Source organism: Geotrypetes seraphini, chromosome 6 (assembly GCF_902459505.1).
Source record: "Geotrypetes seraphini chromosome 6, aGeoSer1.1, whole genome shotgun sequence".
Lineage (NCBI taxonomy): Eukaryota > Metazoa > Chordata > Amphibia > Gymnophiona > Dermophiidae > Geotrypetes > Geotrypetes seraphini.
In genome coordinates, this window is record NC_047089.1 from 48,810,327 (window position 1) to 48,830,575 (window position 20,249).

A 20,249-nucleotide genomic window follows, 5' to 3' on the forward strand; every position below is an offset into this window, starting at 1 on the left:
GTCCGAGAGGGACGCTTTGGGGAAAGTTGCATGATAAAGAGACTTTTCCCATGGCGTCCCCCTCAGACCACTTGTATAGTTTTTGCACCTTCAGCACTCTATTTTTTAGCTCACAGTTCCATAGTTTTGTCTCTCTTGCTTGGTTTTCCCTGTTTTGGTGTGGGACATTTTTGTGATTTTCTTTGGCTTGTTTAAGTTCTGTTTTGTAAATATGCATGTGTCTTGCACAGTATGTATTTGCAAGGGGGCATAGCTATTTTCAGAGCCTGGGAGAGATGTGGAAGAGACACAAATGTGCATATCTTATAGAACACTTAAAAAGTGAAGTGTTATCATCAGCATTTAGGTGCCTGCATTTACACCAGCTCAATGGCTTACGGTAGTCTATAAAGGAAAGTAGGCACTTTCTTTCCTTTATAGAGTCATTTAAAAAGGGATTGCAGCCATCTTGGATCTTAAGTAAGTTATAAGACCTTCTACTTGACCTGTATAATAAGAGATACAGTAGTAGTTAATCTTTCAAAGCTTCATAGATCCTTTCTGAGACATCTCTAGTCTTTAAAGTTAATGTGCTGTGACATCTCTTAATTATTCTTATTTCGATCAGTATCACAGCTTACTTATATTCTGCCTTTCTCCAGGAAGTCCAGGACATGGTGTTTCTTCCAAGCATGGAGTTATAGAATGATACACCATTGTGGCTCATGCTTTGGCCAGAAGCTTATCACTGTTGATTTTAAAACAATTTGTTGTTACTGTAGATTAGTAGACTCTGTGACATTCAACGCAGCTACAGCAGATGGGAAGATATTAATTTTCTCATTCTTTCATTTTATTGTGTTATGACTTTATGGTTCTTTCAATATGTCCTACACAGGCTTTATCTCTCATTAGTACATAAGATATGCCATATTGGATCAGACCAAAGTTAATCAAGCTAGCTTTCTGTCTCTGAAGGCAGTCATTCCAGGTCCCAAGTAACTGGCAAGATCCCAAACAGTAGATTCATTCCTTACTGTTCATCCCCAGTGACCTTCCAAAGCAGGGCTGCCCAAGTCCGGTCCTCGAGATCTACTGGCAGGCCAGGTTTTCAGGATATCCACAATGAACATGCATGAGAGAGATTTGCATACCAAGAAGGCAGTGCAGGCAAATCTCTCTCATAGAAACATAGAAGATGACGGCAGAAAAGGGCTACAGCCCATCAAGTCTGCCCACTCTGCTTACCCACCCCCTGTCTATGCCCTAATGACCCAATTTCCTTATCTTGATCCTCGTAGGGATCCCACATGGGTATCCCATTTATTCTTAAAGTCTGGCACGCTGTCTGCCTCGATCACCTGCACTGGAAGCTTGTTCCAATGATCAACCACTCTCTCTGTGAAGAAATACTTTCTGGTGTCGCCATGAAATTTTCCGCCCCTGAGTTTGAGCGGGTGCCCTCTTGTGGCCGAGGGTCCCTTGAGAAAGAAAATATCATCTTCCACTTTGACACGTCCCGTGAGGTACTTAAATGTTTCGATCATGTCTCCCCTCTCCCTATGTTCCTCAAGAGTGCATATTCATTGTGGATATCCTGAAAACCTGGCCTGCCAGTAGATCTCGAGGACCGGACTTGGGCAGCCCTGTTCCAAAGACTACATAGCTAATGTTTTATGGACTTTCCCTCTAGGAATTTGCCTAAATCCTTCTTAAACCCAGTAATATTAACTGCCTTGACATCTTCTGGCAACAAATTCCACTCTAACTGTCCATTGACTGAAAAAATACATTCTCCAAATTTGTTTTAAATGTGCTATCTCTTAGTTTCATTGTGTGTTCTCAATCTATTTTAAGTTTTATGTACATTCCTCTATATGTAAACCACTTAGAGGTCCTTTTATCAAGCCGCACTAGCGGGGTTAGCGCGTCAGACATTTCATCACTCGCTAACCCCCGCGGCCGACTAAAAAACTAATGCCTGCTCAATGCAGGCGTTAGCAGCTAGCATGGCAGGTGGTTTTTAATGCGCGTTAAACCCCTACTGCAGCTTGATAAAAGGACCCCTTAGATCAGTCAATGCCAGAGCGGTATATCAAATTCATAATAAACATAAACATAGTACAATTTGAAATGGTACATAGTCATTCTGGGGCAAATTCTATAAATGACATCCCAATTTTAGGCAGCTACCGCTATCTATTAGCCAATCGTGATGCATGTTTTTTTTAAAAAACCAAAACATCCTGAGGCAGGCCGCCTACATTATAGGCACCTCCGCGAGCCTAGGAAGGTGAGTAGGGCTGCCTAAACTCGCCTAAAGCTAGGCGTGGGTGTGGTTTTGCCCGGAAGTGGCCTTAGGTGAGCTTAGGAGGTCCTAGGCGCCTCCCTATGCCCACAGTAGGTGCCTGAAATGTAGTCCAACAAAATGCTGAAGGCACTGTTCAAGCATCTAGGCATGCCTAAGGACACTTGAGGATGGTGTGGGCATGGTTTATGCCAGAAGTAGTTTTAGGCAACTCTAGGCTCTTCTGTAGGCGTAAGACAGGCGCCTTAAAAGTAGGCCTATGAAATGCTGGCCTACATTTAAGGTGCCTTATTTTTAAAACAGCTGTGATTCTATCAATAGCACCGATGCGTGATTGACACACGATCAGTGGCTGTTTATAGGCGGCCATTGATACAGGCACCGTTTATAGAATCCAAATCTGAATGATTCCTGGGTCAAATCTATATGCAGTTCTTCACATAAAATTAATTTGCTATATAAATGCCTATTATATTGTTAATATTAACAAAGATAAGTCTCTCAAAATAGTATTTTTGTAGACCATCAGTTGGTGGATATTTAAATGTAATACATTTTTTCTCACCACCTTCACTCCTCATCCATCCATTTTTCTTTTAGTTATATAATTTGTATAATTTGGAGGGGCATAATCAAAAGAAATATCTATGTCCGTTTTTGCCTAAGTCACAAGTCGTCCAAAGTCGAACACGGGAAAAGGTCCATTTTCAAAAAAATATGTCCAGCATATTTTTTTTTTCAAAAATTGTCCAACTGTACGTCCAGCTGTCTGATCGCCCAGACCGCTAAGTCATCAATCTTTATACCCCATTTTCGACCAAAAATTTGTCCAAATCACAAACGCCTAGAAAAAGACCTTTTGGGCGTGGGAGAGACCAGAAAAGTGATGGACTGCATACCCAGCCAAGGCACCAAGTAGTTGGTTACCTTACAGGGTACTGCTGTGAACTTCACACAAAGGGTCCCACATAATCATCTCACAACATCTCTCTTATAGATCATGGTGAGCCCCCCCCCCCCCAAATACACTAGACCCACCCATCTACCACCCTAATAGTCCTTATGGCTACAGGAGCCACTTATATGGCAGTACCACATTTTTCAACATGAATGCAGTGATTAGAGTGGCTTATGGGCCTGGGTCCTCCCTTCCATGGTTCACTAACCCACCGCCAAGACTACTTAAACCACATCTGTGCAGCTCTACTAGGCTTTCCTGTGCCAGGCTGCCAGGTGCTGATGTTCTGAAGGCAGATATGTAAAGTTGTTATTACATTTTTTATGGGGCTGGGGGTCAGTGATCACTGGGGCAGTGTGGGGGGTCTGCACTTTGTGTCTGCAGTGCTTATCTGGTCACTTTGGATACCTTTTGTGGACTTAGACCTGGTTTTAGATGGCCTAAGTCACAATGTCCAAGTTCCGTCTTGGCAGTGTTGTAAAACTTTCGGTTATACATGCAGTACGACTAAGTCTAGGACCGCCCAAGTCCCGCCCAAATCCTGCCCTTGACACTCCTCATGATATGACCCTTTTAGCTCTAGTCGTTCAGCAGCACTGTGAAGGCCTAGGTCATTTTTAAATACGTTGAAAACCCAGTTCGATTATCGGCACTTGGACAACTTGTCTTTTAGATCGTCCAAGTGCCAATTTAGGCCGGTTTTTAGATGTTTTTCTTTTTTGATTATGAGCCCCCTAGCTTTTATCTGTCCCTTTTTATATATAATTCACAAAAACTCCTTCAAACTGTCTCCTTACATATTATAAAAAATAGAAGCTAACAGTACTTATCTTAAATACGAAATTGCTCCATGCCATCACAGAAAAGCCATTCCCGCCAAGCTAAAGGATAAGGTATTACTGTAGGGTCCCTGATCTGCAGCTTGTTTTATATACCTTGTTCCCCCTTTTGTACCTTATTCAGTGTAATAATATTCTTTAATTTAATTTATTTTTTGATGTAATTTAGGCTCCTTTCTGTGTTTTGTCTCTTCTCTTCCCTTTTTCTTATTTTGTAAATCACTTAGCTATTATATTGATGGGCAGCATATCAAATAAAGGTAACCACTGACCATTAATGAATAGAGGTAGGGGCCAGGTGTGACATGGACATGTCAGAATAGTGGTTTGCAAACACAGCTAGCACTAGTGTGCTACTTGCACAGCTGCTGATAGTGCGCTGTACTTACCGTCTCATCAGTCTGACCTTAACATAAGAGGCCATGACTCCCCTCCCAGTCCTTACATTTGATTCTCCCACCTCTCAATCTCCAAATCTGATCCCCCCCCATATTTGATACCCCCAGCCCTCATTCCCAAATTCACTCCCCTGAACCCTTCAATCTGATCATCACATCTGATCCCCCTTAAATCCAATCCCTCAAGCCTTTCCCCAAGTTAATTCTCCCCTCACCCCCTTCCAGATTCCCAGGACTTACCTATGGGCTTTCCCTTGAGGGATAGTGGGATAGGGTAGGAGTGGGTCATCAGTGCCATTTTGGAGTCTGAAATCAGATGGAACAGGAGTGAAGGAAGACCTCTCATGTTCCATTCCACTGACTAGATCACCAGAGATGGCTCCTGAGTAAGGCCTGGAATTACTGCAATAAATTCTTAGAAATAGCTCTGCCATGTCCAAAGTATGTAGAATAGTTAGTCAGCTAGCATTTCTTTATCCTGAATTCAGCATTGTGGTTTGCAGAAATATGTTTTCTGTTTGCTTGTGGTTAGCAGAAAGGTATGCCAGCTGAAGAGTACAATATAGCCATATCAGTTTAGTTTGTTAGGATTTTGCTGGGAGTTTTTCCCCTTTTACATTCATTGAAGTCTACCTTAATCATTTACTTATTCTTTTCTCCCAGTGTAAATAAAGTGTGTTGCTTAGCCTATTTCCTCCTATTATAAATAATGAATAATTTATTGGTTATTACAAAGAAGTATGTGGCTCTATTGAACATTATAACACCTAGACAATTGCATTTTAAGATACAGAGGGCTCTGAAAAAGAGATTCTCCTCAGTCTAAGCTGGTTAGGAACCCTACATAATCACATTCTTATAGGAAGTAACAGTAAATGATCTGAGGCTTACTCCAGAGGATCTCATACAGATAAACTCTTTGGCTCTGTAGCCTATAATATTACCAGGCTGGACTCTGTGATTCCTTAAACAAACTTTCTTTAATAAAAATTACAGTTCAGGAGGTCTTAAGGAATTTCTTCTCTCACAGAATCCACACTGAACCAGTACTTCTTGTGATTAAGGCAAGCTGGGAGTATATTTTTACATACTCTTTGTGAAGTAGTAATACTGTACTTTTAAGCTTACAAGTAGTAACACCAAGTCACTCTGAGGCTAGCAGATTAAAAGGTGAAAATTAGAAGGGAAAAAGTACTTTATGGACATTTGCACTAAAATGGAGTCTGCTATTTCTACACACACACACACAAGAGAAACAGCCAGGAGAAAGGGGGGCTTAGCCCACTGAGCAAATAGCAGTGTGTTCCAGGAGCTTATCTTAAAGCAGTGCACTCTGTTTACATAATGTGACCGGGTGTGGGTTCGCTATTAATGGCAAACCTGCACCTGCCCAGGCCACTAACCTGACCGAGCATATTTGTAGAATTGGTAAAAGCTTGGTACTAGGAAAACAGAGCTGTTCAAGATCTGGTGAACAAAATGTTTTTATTTAATTTTTATCGTTCTTCTCTTGGCATTTCAAAAAACTTTATCAAAATATCCCACAATAGCAAAAAGAAAACATAGGGCTCCTTTTACGAAGGTGCGCTAGGGCCTTAATGTGCGGAATAGCGCGCGCTAAACTGCCGTGCGCACGCTAGCCACTACCGCCTCCTTTTGAGCAGGTGATAGATTTTCGGTTAGTGCGTGCTAATCCGGTACGTGCGATAAAACCGCTAGCGCACCTTCGTAAAAGGAGCCCATAGAATCTTGTCTCCCACAAGTATTTTAAAACCAGTTAGCTGTAATAAAGTTCATAGACTTTTGGCTCAATCTGAATTCAAAACAGCACACAAAAAGGAAAAAAAAACCCCAACATTCTTCTTTTCTGTTCAATTCACTTTCCTGCATTCATGCAGGCTTGAGGCCTGGACTATACCAGCTGCTCCAGCCCTGTATACTCCATCCACACCTCTGCTTAATATCACCACTAACTTTAAACACTGCTTTTCTGTTCACAGTCCATGCAGTATAGCTACTGAAGTACACCACTGAGTTTAACCACTGTGCCAAATTCAGTGACATGGGCTCTAACTGCCCACAATGATCAGCTTACAATGATCCCACCCAATAATATCACATTCATGCGCTTTCAGTGTACTCTGCATTACTATATTCACTGCAGCAGGCTTGGCATGGCATTAGTTTCTTAATAAAGTTATCAAGCAGTCTTTCTTCTCTAGAAAGACTCTTTTCTGGAAGAAACAATGGCTTACTTCTTGCCACTAGATTAAACATGCTGCTTTTACATTTTGGCACTGTAACACAGGATTATTTTATTCCCAAAACCAGTTCCTTTTAAAGCTTCTGCTACTAAAGCTTTGCCTTCAATGGGTCAAGGAAAACCACACAGTCTTTAAAGTTACTTTTCTTTTCAACAATAAACTTTTAGCCCATTTAAGCAATGTCCATGTCCATAGTTCTTTCTTAGGTAAATAATCACAATTGTTATTATAAAAGCCCAAGCCTTCATCTATCATCATAGCTTCAGAATTCTCAGAGCACAGAGACATATTTTCTTCCTGAATTTCAGTGTCAAGGGATTCTACCTGTGATTCTGAATGTGGTCTGTTCTGCTGCTCTCCTGAAGTTGAATTGGCTCTCCTAACCACACGTGGCTTGCTGACAGGTTTCCAATTTTGCTGCTGCTCATGACTGCAGCTGTGTGTTCTTCTCCTTTCTTTTCCTGCAGGTGGGAAGTTAAAACTGGTCCCAGGTGTGATCTTTCCCCTAATTACCAGTAGCTGTGTGCTCCTGAGTGTGCTGTGCTGGTTTAAACCAGTTTTCTGCCTAAGGCACAATGCATCTGGTTTGCCCTTAGTTTCTGAATCCACTTGTCCTAGCCTAACAGAGAGTTTCCTGATCCTGTGTTGCTAGACCTTGAGCTAGAAAATTATAAACAGGTACTAGGCTGCTTAGATCCAATCTGATAGGTGCTTTTAGGCAGTACTTTTTCTTTCTGCACTAACCTGGGTTGAGCAATGGACTTGTCATTAACAGGAATCTGAGCTAATCTGGCTGTATTTTGATCTGCCTCTAGATTTTCCAGGTCTTTCCTGTGACAATATCTAAAATAAGCACTCTGCTTTCATGAAAATGGGGGCAGAACACTTCCTGCCTGGTATCTGTAGATAATCACTATTACTATTCAAACTCAGTAATACCACTTAGTTAATTCAAAGTCCACAAGTAACTGGAGCTTGAAGACTTGATGGCTTCTGGCTTGTCTTACAACAAGAAGAAGACAAGGTGGATGTCTAAATCAACCAATATAAGTCTTTATTGAGACAAACAAATGTTAAAAGAGTCCCAACAAGGATCCCTGTTTCAGCATTGCAAAATAACACCTTCTTCAGGGGACACTAAATGGTGACATATAAAGAAAAACCATTAATATCATAAAAACATCAACATCATAAAAGCAACTTAAGATCATAATGATAATATGACATATTGAAAATGGCATAATCAATAGTGGATAAAAACATTGAATAGACCGAAGAATAATAAAACCAATATCAAACAATTAAAAACATTGTAATACAATATAAATAGCACTAAGGTGAAAGGATGGAGAACCAAAAGCATAGAGCAATATACAAATAAAACATGACATATTATATAAAGAAATAATACAGTGGAATATCACAATGAATAAAATACCGGAAGATTGAATAAATAGAACCTACTGCAGTTTTACAAATAAAAACCAAAGAAAAGGTTGGTAAAATCCAGTCACCTAATCAATAAGAGGAATGAGCCAATAAAAGTATACAAACAAAAATGCAGGATGCACTAGACCAGGGGTGTCCAACCTTTTGGCTTCCCTGGCCTGCATTGGCCAAAAAAAAAAATGTTTCTGGGGCCGCACAAATGCTGCAGCAAGATAGAGGAGGGAGCCAGCAAAACGGTAAACACCCGGGGGCAGCAGAGGAAAACACTGCATCGCCCTCGACCGGGGCCGCACAAAATACTTCACGGGGCCGCAGGCTGGACACCCCTGCACTAGACCAAGGCCCACATAGTGAAACAAAATGCCAAGAATAAAACATGGTCAGTCAATATAAGCAGTAAATATGAACCAAAGAAGATAAGCTGATGTAAAAGCCATAAGCCGGTGCATAGTTAATAAAATATAGAAAAAGATAAAATGAATAACCATTTTATGTACACTGTTTAAAACATTGTATTAAATTAAATGACCAGGCGAACTGACGGCAAGCCAACTGAAGAACCAAGTATCAAGTACCAATAAACAAAATCTAGACTGAATTGTAAAAAACAAGGCAGCACAACAGAGACACACGATTGGGACAGACATGATAAAGCATAGCAAAGTAACATAATGGAACCGTGTATAAAATGTGCAATGATCAGTCACATGATTAAAAAAGACATGCTAAAGCACAGCATAATGACATAATAAAACCGGGCATAAAGGCCCAGATTCTGCAAAGTGTGTCCCGATTGTAGGCAGCTGTAGGCTTGCATATTTCATGCCTGATTTAATTATGCGACTATGCTATGCTTTATTATGTCTGTTTCAATCATGTGACCTGTGTTTGGTCAGTCCTTGATGCTGTTCACCTAAATGCTTCTCAACATTGACCTGAAGATATAGGGAAAGAGGGCCATATAATGACATTCTGTTCAGTAATAAAGAATTGTATTTTATCTTTTTTTTAACAGCTGTAAAGAAAGAAGCATTGAAAGACCAAGAAGCAAACAAACCTGCTCCTTCATCCCCTAAAAGATTAGTGGCCTCAGCCCCAAAGCTTCATTCACCAGGTATTTATAAAAATCAGACAGTGTGGATAGCGTTTGAAGTTGCCATGTACAACCAGTGTCTTATGAAAAGTCCCCCAAAAAGTAAAAATTAATTACAGAATGAATGGCCATTAGAATGTTTATATCAGGATTATTTTCTTGGAGACAAATTGAATCTGTATTTTAGAACATAAGTTCTCCCATACTGGGTCAGACCAAAAGTTTATCAAACCCAGCATCCTGTCTCCAGGAACAGCCAATCAGGTCACAAATATTTGATAGCAGGACTAGTGCAAGAATATTGGCACATCTTCAGCAAGAATAATAATAATAATTGTTTACACAGGTACTTTAGCTAGATTGTGAGCCTTCAGGACAAATAGGGAAGTCTTAAGTACCGTGTTTCCCAGAAAATAAGCCCTACCACAAAAATAAGCCCTAGCATGATTTTCGGGGTAGGTTTTAATATAAGCCCTACCCCCGAAAATAAGCCTTAGTCGTAGGCAGCCGTGCTTCCTCCTAACACCCCCCCGCCGCGCAGCCGAACCGCTGAACCCCCGCTGACCCTCCATCTTTCCCTCCCAACTGATCCCCACCGACCGTGACCATAAATACCTTTCGGCAGAAGAGCGTCGGGCCAGCAGCACTCACAGGGTGCTTCGCGGCCTTCTCACTGGGGCCTTCTCTGTACTGATGACATCATCAGTAATGCGGCACACAGAAGGCCCCAGCGAAAAGGCCACAAAGCAGCTTGTGAGTGCTGCTGGCCCGTTACTCCTCTGCCAGAAGGCATTTATGGTCGCGGTTGGCGGGGATTGGTTGGGAGGGAAGGATGGACGGTCAGCGGGGGTTTGGCTGCGCGGCAGGGGTTGCGGTGGTGGCGAATGCTCAAGGGTTCTGCACGAGGGATGGGAGGGAAGGATGGAAGCTGGGCAAAGGTTCTGCTGCATGAGGGATGGGAGGGAGGGAAGGATAGAAGCTGGGCAAGGGTTCTGCTGCACGAGAGATGGGAGGGATGGAGGGATAGAAAGATGCTGCAGAGGGAAGGCACAAGGCACAAGGGGATGGGTGAGAGGGGAGGAAAGATGTTGCAAATGTGGGAGAGAGAAAGGAAAGAGGAAGAATTGGGGTGAAGGAGAGGAAGGGAGAGATGATCATGTACATGAAAAAAATAAGCCCTACCCAAAATAAGTGCAGCACAACAAAGAAAAATGGGGAGACCCAATAATCCACAGTGAAAACAATCCACCAATGAAAACAAAAAACTGTGGATACAGATGTTCTGGAGATAATTTATTAAACAATGACATATAAAAACATGAAAATTCAATTTAAAAAGTACAATGATAAAAAATACAGTGATAAAAATCCAACCAGACCCTACACGGTCCGTGTTTTGGCGAACACGCCTTCCTCAGGGGTCCAATGGTTTGCAAACTCGCATATAAAGAATTGGATTGAAAACAGTCTATTGTCTTTAAACATGTGAGCAAAGAACACCGCAGACAAGCTGAAGTAGCAAAAAAATGTACAGTTTTGTAAAGGTGTGTTGGGAAGAGGGGGCATGCTAGATAGGCATACACCAGGGGTGTCCAACCCGCGGTCTTTATGCGGCCCCACGAGGTATTTCATGTGGCCCCGCTCGAAGGCGATGCAGAGTTTTCCTCTGCCACCTCCAGGTGTTTACCTTCTTACCGGCTACCTCCTCCGTCTTGCTGTAGCGTTCGCTCAAAGCCGTGGTCAGCGGCTCCTACGTGCCTCCCGCGGCTGACCCAGAAGCATTCCCTCTGACATCAGAGAGAAGGCTTCCAGATCAGCCGCAGGAGGCGCGTAGGAGACCCTGCCCGCAGTTTTGAGCGAACGCTGCAGCAAGACGGAGGAGGGAGCCAGCAAGAAGGTAAACACCCGCGGCACAGAAGGGAGGGAGAAGGATGTGTTGGGACTTGAGAGGGAGGGAGCACAAACAGGACAAATGATGGAAGGAAGGAAGGAGGGGCATGAACTTAGGACTCCGAATGAAGGGAAAGAGGGAGGGGAGCATGAGCCATAAGATGGAAGAATGGAGGGAGTGAGGGAAAGAGATGCTGAGGTGAGGGAGAGAATAGAAAGGGAGAATTGTGTGTCTGACTAGGGAAAGAGATGGTGCACATGGGGAGATGAAAAAAGAGGAGAACTGTTGGGCAGAGAGAGGAGGGAGAATTATTGGACATGTTGGTAGGAGAGGAGTGAGGTAGAGATGCATGGGCGCAGAGAGAAGGGGGAGAACATACTGGGCTGAGGAAGCCTCCTGGACTTTTATTTTTTTTTTAAGTATAGAGGGGGAGGGTATTAAAAGAAGTGCTAGATTGGGCGTGGGGGGAGAGCTTATGGGTCCAGAAACAGAGGACAGAGAGAGATGGTGGGCAATGGTCTGAAGGGAGAGAAGTTGGACCTAGGGTGGTGTGGAGGAAGAGGGAAAGAGATACTTGAAGGGAGAACTGTTGGGAAGAGAAAGGGAGAAATGGTGGACCTGGGGAAGGGAGGAAGGCAGGCAGGGGGAGAGATGGGATGGGGGGGGCAGTTGGGAAGAGAAAGGGAGAGAAGTTGGATCTGGGGATGGAAGCGATGGAGAAATGTTAGGCCTGTGGATGGAAGACAGAGAGATGCAGCATCTCTTTTTTCCCCTCCATTTCATTGTTCAGCATCAAGGGGGGAGGGAAGAAGAAAAACAGATGACTTATCCATAGAAATGGTTGCTGATACGAGAAGTGCACATTAAGGGCTAATGAAGTACTTCAGTCACTATTCATTCATCAGAAGGTCTCAGACCAGACTCAGAAAAAAAACCTGCATCAGTCTCTAATATTAAGGGGGGAATTCATCAATGGGTGCTAAGTGATTTATCACATGCTAACCACATTAGCACATAACATAACATAAAACTTTATTTATGAATCACAAATACCTTGTGGTCCTATGTGATTTATAAAAAGATAAAACCAGCACATTAACTGTTAAATTTACAATCAATTAAAACCATACAATAATCATTTTCTGAATTTACTAAATAAATAAATTAGTTTTCATTAATCTTCTAAAATGCATGTAAGAGAATAATCGTGAAATTAACAGTCGTATTATAGATTCCCATTTGGTGACTTGGTAGGAAAGTAGATTGGTTACATATCTTTTATACTTGCATTCCATTACTGATGGAAAAATGAAATAAGTAATATTTTGCAAAGATTGTTTTAGTAACGAAAATAAAAGATGAACAAAGATAAATAAAAGATATAAGTAATAAGGAACTAATGGTTAGGATTTACTAACACTGTAGCCTACAATTTTATTTTATTTTTTTATTTTAAAATTTTAATAGTTTTTAATTTTATTTACAAAATTTTCCTTTTAGAAACATAGGGCTCCTTTTACTAAGCTGCGATTGTTTATTGTTTATTCAAAGTATTTGATTAAACGCTTATCCAGCAGTACAAAGCGTTGAACAAAATTTAAAAATTACAGCAAGACAGACTTGTCTGCAATGTAAAACATATATATATTAAATTATTGGGCAAACCAGGACTAAACAGACAAACTCAAATCTTTTAAACAATAGGAAAAAGGGGCGGAAATACAATTTTTATAGAAAGAATATATAAAAGGAAAATACAATAGGAGAAGGGAAATAAAATAAAAAATGATTAAGAAATTAATGGCATGGGAATAAAAAACAGTTGAATTTGTTAAGGTAGGTAGATAACTCATTAGCAATTATATGCATCCTTAAAGAGAAAACACTTTAAACCACTCTTAAATTTCTGCAAGTTACATTCTGCTCTTAAATATAAAGGAAGAGAGTTCCAGGTCAAAGAGGCAGTTACTGAGAAAATAAGGGTGCGACGAGTGCCAATTATCTTGTACGGAGGATAGTGGTTTTAGCGCGCACCTAGTGTACACAGAATTGCCATGCAGGCTAGACACTAATGCCAGCATTGAGCTGGTGTTAACTTTAGCCGCGTAGCGCGGGTTTAACACGCACTAAAATTTTGTACGCGCTAAAACGCTATCGCAGCTTAGTAAAAGTTATTTTTACTGTATGTTTTAAAAATTTTGTGAACCGCTCTGTTATTGCATAAGGACATAGGAAGATAAGAATAGCCTTACTGGGTCAGACTAATGGTCCATCAAGCCCTGTAGCCCATTCTCACAGTGGCCAAAACCCAAAAAGTAGCAACATTTTAAACTAAACTAAAGCATAACCATATATACTGGGTCTTCAACTAAAGGAAGCTTACAACAATTAAGTAAAAACTGAAGAAAACAAAAATTTGAAAAGAGATTAATTTTTGAAATGTTTAGCAAATAGAAAAGTGAGATATTTATTCTCCTGGACACTTTATCATCCAGATACTTAATCACCTGTACATTTCTTCACGGAAACACTTAATCACCTGGACACTTAATATCAGGAACAGCTCATCACAGGGCCATTTCATCACATTTTATCACTGGGACACTTCATCACTGGGACTTTCCATCACTGGGACACTTCATCACTGGGACATTCTATCACTTGGACACTTCATCACTGGGACATTCTATCACTGAGACACTTCATCACTGTGACACTTCATCACTGGGACAATCTATCACTTGGATACTTCATCACTGGGACATTCTATCACTGGGACACTTCATCACTGGGACATTCTATCACTTGGACACTTCATCACTGGGACATTCTATCATTGAGACACTTCATCACTGGGACACTTCATCACTGGGACACTTCATCACTGGGACATTCCATCACTGGGACACTATCACTTGGACACTTCATCACTGGGACATTCTATCACTGAGACACTTCATCACTGGGACATTCTATCACTTGGACACTTCATCACTGAGACACTTCATCACTGGGACATTCTATCAATTGGACACTTCATCACTAGGACACTTCATCACTGGGACACTCCACCAGTGGGACATTCTATCAATGGGACACTTCATCACCAAGACAGACTTAAAGATCTCAATATGTAGGGTAGTATATTAAATAAATAAATAAACCATAAATCAAACATGATCTTATAACAAACACATTCGAATTTGAATAATATCCTGGTTTATATTAGAAGCCAATGTAATTTCTGGTAAAAATGGAAAGATGATCATATTTCTTCAGATTAAATATCACAATCACTGCAGAATTATGAATTATTATAACTTTTGGAAATTTTTATAGGACCCCCCGCTAAGTATATTATATTGCAATAATGTAGGATACTTAATAAAAGAGATTGCACCAACAGTTGAAATGGATAAAGTTCAAAATAAGTATGAATGGGACCTTAACTTCCATAGCATTACAAATCCTTTTTGAACTAAAAAGTCTACTTGTGAATTTATTGATAAATTCCAATCTAATTGGACCCTTAAAATTTTTATTGTCGCTCATAGGAATATAATGGGCATCTTAGCATTTAGCACATGCTAATCAGTTTTTTGGAAATTTTAATTTTTTTTATTGGACACCCCTGGCATACTCCTATCCTTAAAATATGTACATATTAATTAAGTTGTACATAAAAGTATGTATTTCTTTGCAGTCAGAAATATTCACTGACAAAATCAGCACATTACCGTCTCTGTCATTTTATGCAAAAAGACTACGTGGTAGGAACCATTTTATTGCACAACTTATCCATTATTATATTATTGATCTTTTAATTATTTATCAATAATTTATTATTAATACATTTTTAGTACTTATACCTTATTGTTTTCTTATGTATTGATATATCAAAATTTATTTTTCCACTTTTTTTTCTAATTATTTAATTTAGGCCCTACTTTACAAAACCACACTAGCGTTTTTAGCACCGGTTGCGACGGTAAGACCTCCAACACTCAGGGCTCCTTTTATCAAGCCACACTAGCGGGGCTAGCATGCGCGACTTTTAATCATACGCTAACCCCCGCGCTGGCCAAAAAACTACCGCCTGCTTAAGGCAGGCGTTAGCGGCTAGCGCAGCCGGCGGTTTAACATGCGCTATTACGCACGTTAAACCGCTAGCACGGCTTGATAAAAGGAGCCCTCAGAGTTCTTACTGTAGCGACCGGAGCTAAAAATGCTAGCACGGCTTTGTAAAGGAGGGGATTACTGATAATTTTAATTTTCTTTGTTGTTGATGGTCAGTTTGTACACAAAGACTCCTTTTTATCAAGTCGTAATAGGATTTTTTAAATCACCGGCTGTTGCGGTAAAAGCTCTGATGCTCATATGAGCTTTGGAACTTTGACTGCAGCGACTGGCAATAAAAAAACCTTAACACAGCTTGATAAAAGGGGGACAAAATGTGATGTGGCTGTGTCTTTGTTTTTTCAACATTTAAATATTTTTGTTATTTATATATATCTCGTTATAAATATTGGTTTTGTTACCCCTGATGTAAGCTCGGTTGAGTCAAAACATGGACTTTGTTGGGTCGAATAAAGATGTATTAAAGATTCATTGGAAGAACTACTCGTTACTTTGAGTCTTTATCAACACATCCTCAGTTGTCTTCTACATCTTTTTCTACACTTTTTGGACTTTTGTTTCGAGTTTGTAGGGTTGTGGTTCGTTTTTCTTTTTTTGGAGGAAAAAAAATAAATCATAGAGAGAGGGGGAAGAGAAAATCCTAGTAGGAGGGCCCACAAATATATCTACCTAGGGCCCAATAGAGGGCTCCTTTTACGAAGCTGCGTTAGCGGTTTAATGCGCGTAATAGCACGCGCTAATTTGCTGGCCACGCTAGCCGCTACCGCCTCCTCTTGAGCAGGCGGTAGTTTTTCGACTAGCACGGGGCTTAGCGCGTGCTAAAAAGTTGCGTGCGATAAAGCTGCTATCGCGGCTTCGTAAAAGGAGCCCATAGTGTTAATTTTAGCCTGCTCCTTATGCCAGGGTATTCAGGCCAATAACATTCTAAGACCCTCCTTTTCCAATTTGTATACCATTTCAATCTAAATTCCTAAGGGAAATAATATACAATAGAGAAAAGCAGAAAAATATTAGTATTTCAGTTAATTTCCATATTTTTCATATATTGCATCTTTCCCCCAAGACAAAACTTCCCTTAAGTGAAGCAAAATCTGTACAACATAAATTGTGCAAACCATAGGTAGCAGAAAATCCATTTGGAATTTTTTACTGAAGCATTATTCTGGCCCTTCAGCTGAAAGGACTTGTCAAATAATAGGTGTATTACTGCAGAGATGGACCTGTACCTGACTGAAAGCAGTTTAGATGCAGTAGATTGCTGACAACAAAGAACAATTTGGAACAGAACATTGTCTGGCTGTAAAGTGCGAATGGCATATTACCTGACTTGTCTTATTCTAATCGCATCTATCCTGCAGAACAGTACCACTGACTGACACATTTTTAAAGCTGAGGTCATTTAGTCCTTTGGGTTTGAATAAGGATTTATATTTCAGTGTTATCCCTTCTTCCTGACACTTAAGAAGGATCTAAGTTCACTCATTCTTTTTCTCTCAGTTCAGCTTGCTGTAAGATTGCTCAAAAAAGCTAGTCATTTCTCTACATTCACATAAAAGACATAGGGCTCCTTTTACTAAGCTGCGAAAGCGGTTTTAACGCGTGCATAGCATGCGCTAAAATCCTGCGTGTACTAAAAACGCTATCGCAGCTTAGTAAAAGGAGCCCATAGAATCACAAAACAGAGGATTTCTATTATTAAACATTCAAACCAGGGATGGCTCTGTCCTAGTTCTTGCTTTGGGGTCCTTTTACTAAGCTGCAGTAAGCACTAATGTGTGTTACTGCAGGAAATGCTCAGGCGTCCCACAGTATTTTTGCACGTGCATACACTACCCATGCACTAAAAAAAAATAGCTTTTATTTATTTGTGTTGGGGTGGAGAGTGGGTGTGCTCTGTACAAATCGGGTAACACAGCTACATTGTCACATTGCTAACCGATTAGTGTGTGGTTAGAATGTGAGCCCTACAAAATAAATGTCAGTAAGCGCTCACATACTAATGGGAAAATTAACGTGTGGCCATTATTGACGAACTAGAAAAACTGGCCATTTCCCGGCAGTGTAAACACCCACGCTGGGGATAGTACAGTCTACTTTTTCGCTGCGCTTAGTAAAGGAGCCCCTTATTGATGTGTTGGGAATACATTTGCTTGTATAACTGTCATATGTCATTGGTTTCCTATAAACAAAAGGTCTTATGCAGTGGCGTAGCCACAGGTGGGTTTGGATGGGCCCGGGCCCACCCAGTCTAGTGGACCATGAGGCCCCAAAACACCTCAGTGGTAGTGCCTCACTTCCCTTTCTCCCCCTTCTTCATCCATGGCCCAGCATCTGTATGTCTGTGTCTGAGCCCCACCCCTGGTGTAGTTCATAGGAATTGCTGCCGGTGACATCTTTAGGCTGTGCCAGCTCTCCCTCTACCTTATTCTCACCCTCGTTGATGTCACTTCCTGTTTCTTCACAGGCAGGGATGTGGTAGGGGGAATCTTTCAGAGCTGGTGCAAGTTGTCTATAGGAATCGTCACTAGCAGCGTCGGGAGGGGTGGGGTTAGAAAGAGATGAACAGATGTCATGCCAAGGGCCCCCAGAGGAGCAGAAGCCAATTTGGGGCAGAGGACAGGGAGGAAGAAGTAGGAGTAGAGGGGATAAAAGGAAAGAGAGAGGGATTGATGGATGCAGGGGTGGAAGGGAAGATTTTAAAAAATTGCATGTATGTACAGGGGTGGGGTGAGAAGGTTAAATCTTGGCCCTTCCAAAATGGCTCTGCTCTTGATCTCATGAACACCCTAAAATCTCATTTACCTGTGATGTCCTTTCATTTACATGCATAATTAAGCTAACATCTTTTGATCCTGTTTTAAGACACATACTATACCATTGAACATGGAAAATGATGAAGATTTTGAGCTTGAAGTCGATAGAACAGAAGTTGTAAAGGATTTCAGTCTCCTGAGCACTTTCGGCCATATTCCACAGAATAGCACTTGGTAGCTCTTCAATAAAGACTCTCAACAAAGTATTCAAAGGCAAGGAAATAACGCTCCAAACGAAGATCAGACTTGCTCACACACTCATTCTCTCAGTGGCCAATGTGAAAGCTGGACACTACAGAACAAGACAGAAAGAAGGTTGACTCATTCGAACTTTGGTGATGGAGAAGGACTTCAGACGTGCCGTGGACCACCAGAAGAACTAACAAATCGATTCTGGAAGAGATCAAACCGGCTATGCCACTCAAAGCCCAGATGATGAAGTTACGACTGTCTTATTTTGGGCACACTGTCAGAAGAGAGAGTTCACTAGAGAATGACATCATGTTTGGGAAGATCAAAGGAACCAGGCGAAGAGGATCACCTGAAATCAGATGGCTGTACACGTTGAAAACAACCATGGAGATGACGCAGGAGGACCAATTTCTTTTTAGATCTGTAATTCATCAAGTCGCTAGGACTCAAACATGAGTTAATGGCACCTAACTAATTCCGCCCCCCCCCCCTCCTCCGTGCAGTAAAAGCCCCGAAACCCTTTAAATCTCTATGCAGGGGTGTCCAACCTGCGGCCCCGTGAAGTATTTTGTGCGGCCCCAGTCAAGGGCGATGCAGTGTTTTCCTCTGCTGCCCCCAGGTGTTTACAGTCTTGCCAGCTCCCTCCTCTGTCTTGCTGCAGCGTTTGTGTGGCCCCAGAAATTTTTTTTTTGGGGGGGACAATGCGGCCCAGGGAAGCCAAAAGGTTGGACACCCCTGTCGCTATGGGCAGTCAGTATTCACAGTGGCAGTTGATAGTGCAGCTTTGTAAAAGTAGGGAGTAACTAACTAATATCATTGTTGTATAGCATGCTATGCTAAACAGACTAGGAGGCCACTGTACTAACCCATGAGATAGTCCCTTTGCATGTAAATTTTCCTTGCAGAAATATCACACATGAAAATTAGCAATGAGGCCTGACAGGAAAAGAGACACTTGAAATGTAATTTTTGCAAGGACCGGTGTGTGAAGGCATGGTTTCCCAAAAAAAATTTTTTAATAGGGTAATATTTTACATGCTTTTTGCCTTGTAGCAGCTCATCTTTGATGTATTAGCGTGGTAAGACTGCACTTTGAGTACCCCATCTTAAAAAGAATATAGAGGAACTCGAAAACATTCAGGAAAGGGCATCAAAAACTAAGGGGGTGAACACTTTCCCAGTGAAGAAAGGTGAAACAGGTTAGGGCCATTCCGCTTGAAAAAAGAAACTGAGAGGGAATATATTTTGTGAAATCATGAGGGGGCAAAATGGTTAACTTCTCAAACAGCATCAGAATGCTCCATGAAACTAACAACCAGTAGGTTTAAAACAAATCATAGAAAGTATTTTTTCATGCAACGCAAAGTAAAGCTGTGGAATTTGTTGCCAGAGAATGTGGTCAAGGGGATTAATTGTTGAAATTCTAGTGGTTTACTAAAAATTTTAGATATTTCTGATTTTAAATTGTGATCCAGTGTGTCGGCTTACTGATGGTAAGACACTGGTTCTTTCTGTAAACCATCCAGAACTACAAAGTTAAGATGGTATAGAAAAACTTAATTATGATTATTGTTATTGTATTAGAATTATATAATATTCATTCGTTGTTTCTAATATGAAAATCTGGCTCAAAATGCATTATTTACATGTTAACAGCAGCTCCAAAAGTGTAGTTAATTTTCTTAAAGGATCATTGGACTGCCAATATGAGGCCCAGTTCTCTTGGGACACATATTAAAAGAGAACAGGTACTTGTAAAACAGATTAGCCACCACCCACATCTCCATAGAAACATTGCAGGACCACAAAACCCATCCCCCACTCCCACTCCCCAATTCTTTAACAAAAAATTAAATGACACTCATCACGTGCCTCCCATGGACCCTCACCCATAATGTCCTTGAAGACAAAAATCACATTCATTCACC

General features: G+C 41.0%; 1 protein-coding gene across 2 annotated transcripts in view; it reads left to right on the forward strand.

Annotated features, from left to right (window-relative positions):
- MTUS2 (microtubule associated scaffold protein 2) overlaps window positions 1-20,249 on the forward strand; it is a 550,182-nt gene that overhangs the window by 404,766 nt on the left and 125,167 nt on the right. For both annotated transcript variants that reach the window (XM_033950272.1, XM_033950273.1), the window contains exon 6: window positions 9,211-9,309. In XM_033950272.1, coding sequence (XP_033806163.1) covers window positions 9,211-9,309 — 99 coding nt within the window. The remainder of the gene's footprint in view (window positions 1-9,210; window positions 9,310-20,249) is intronic.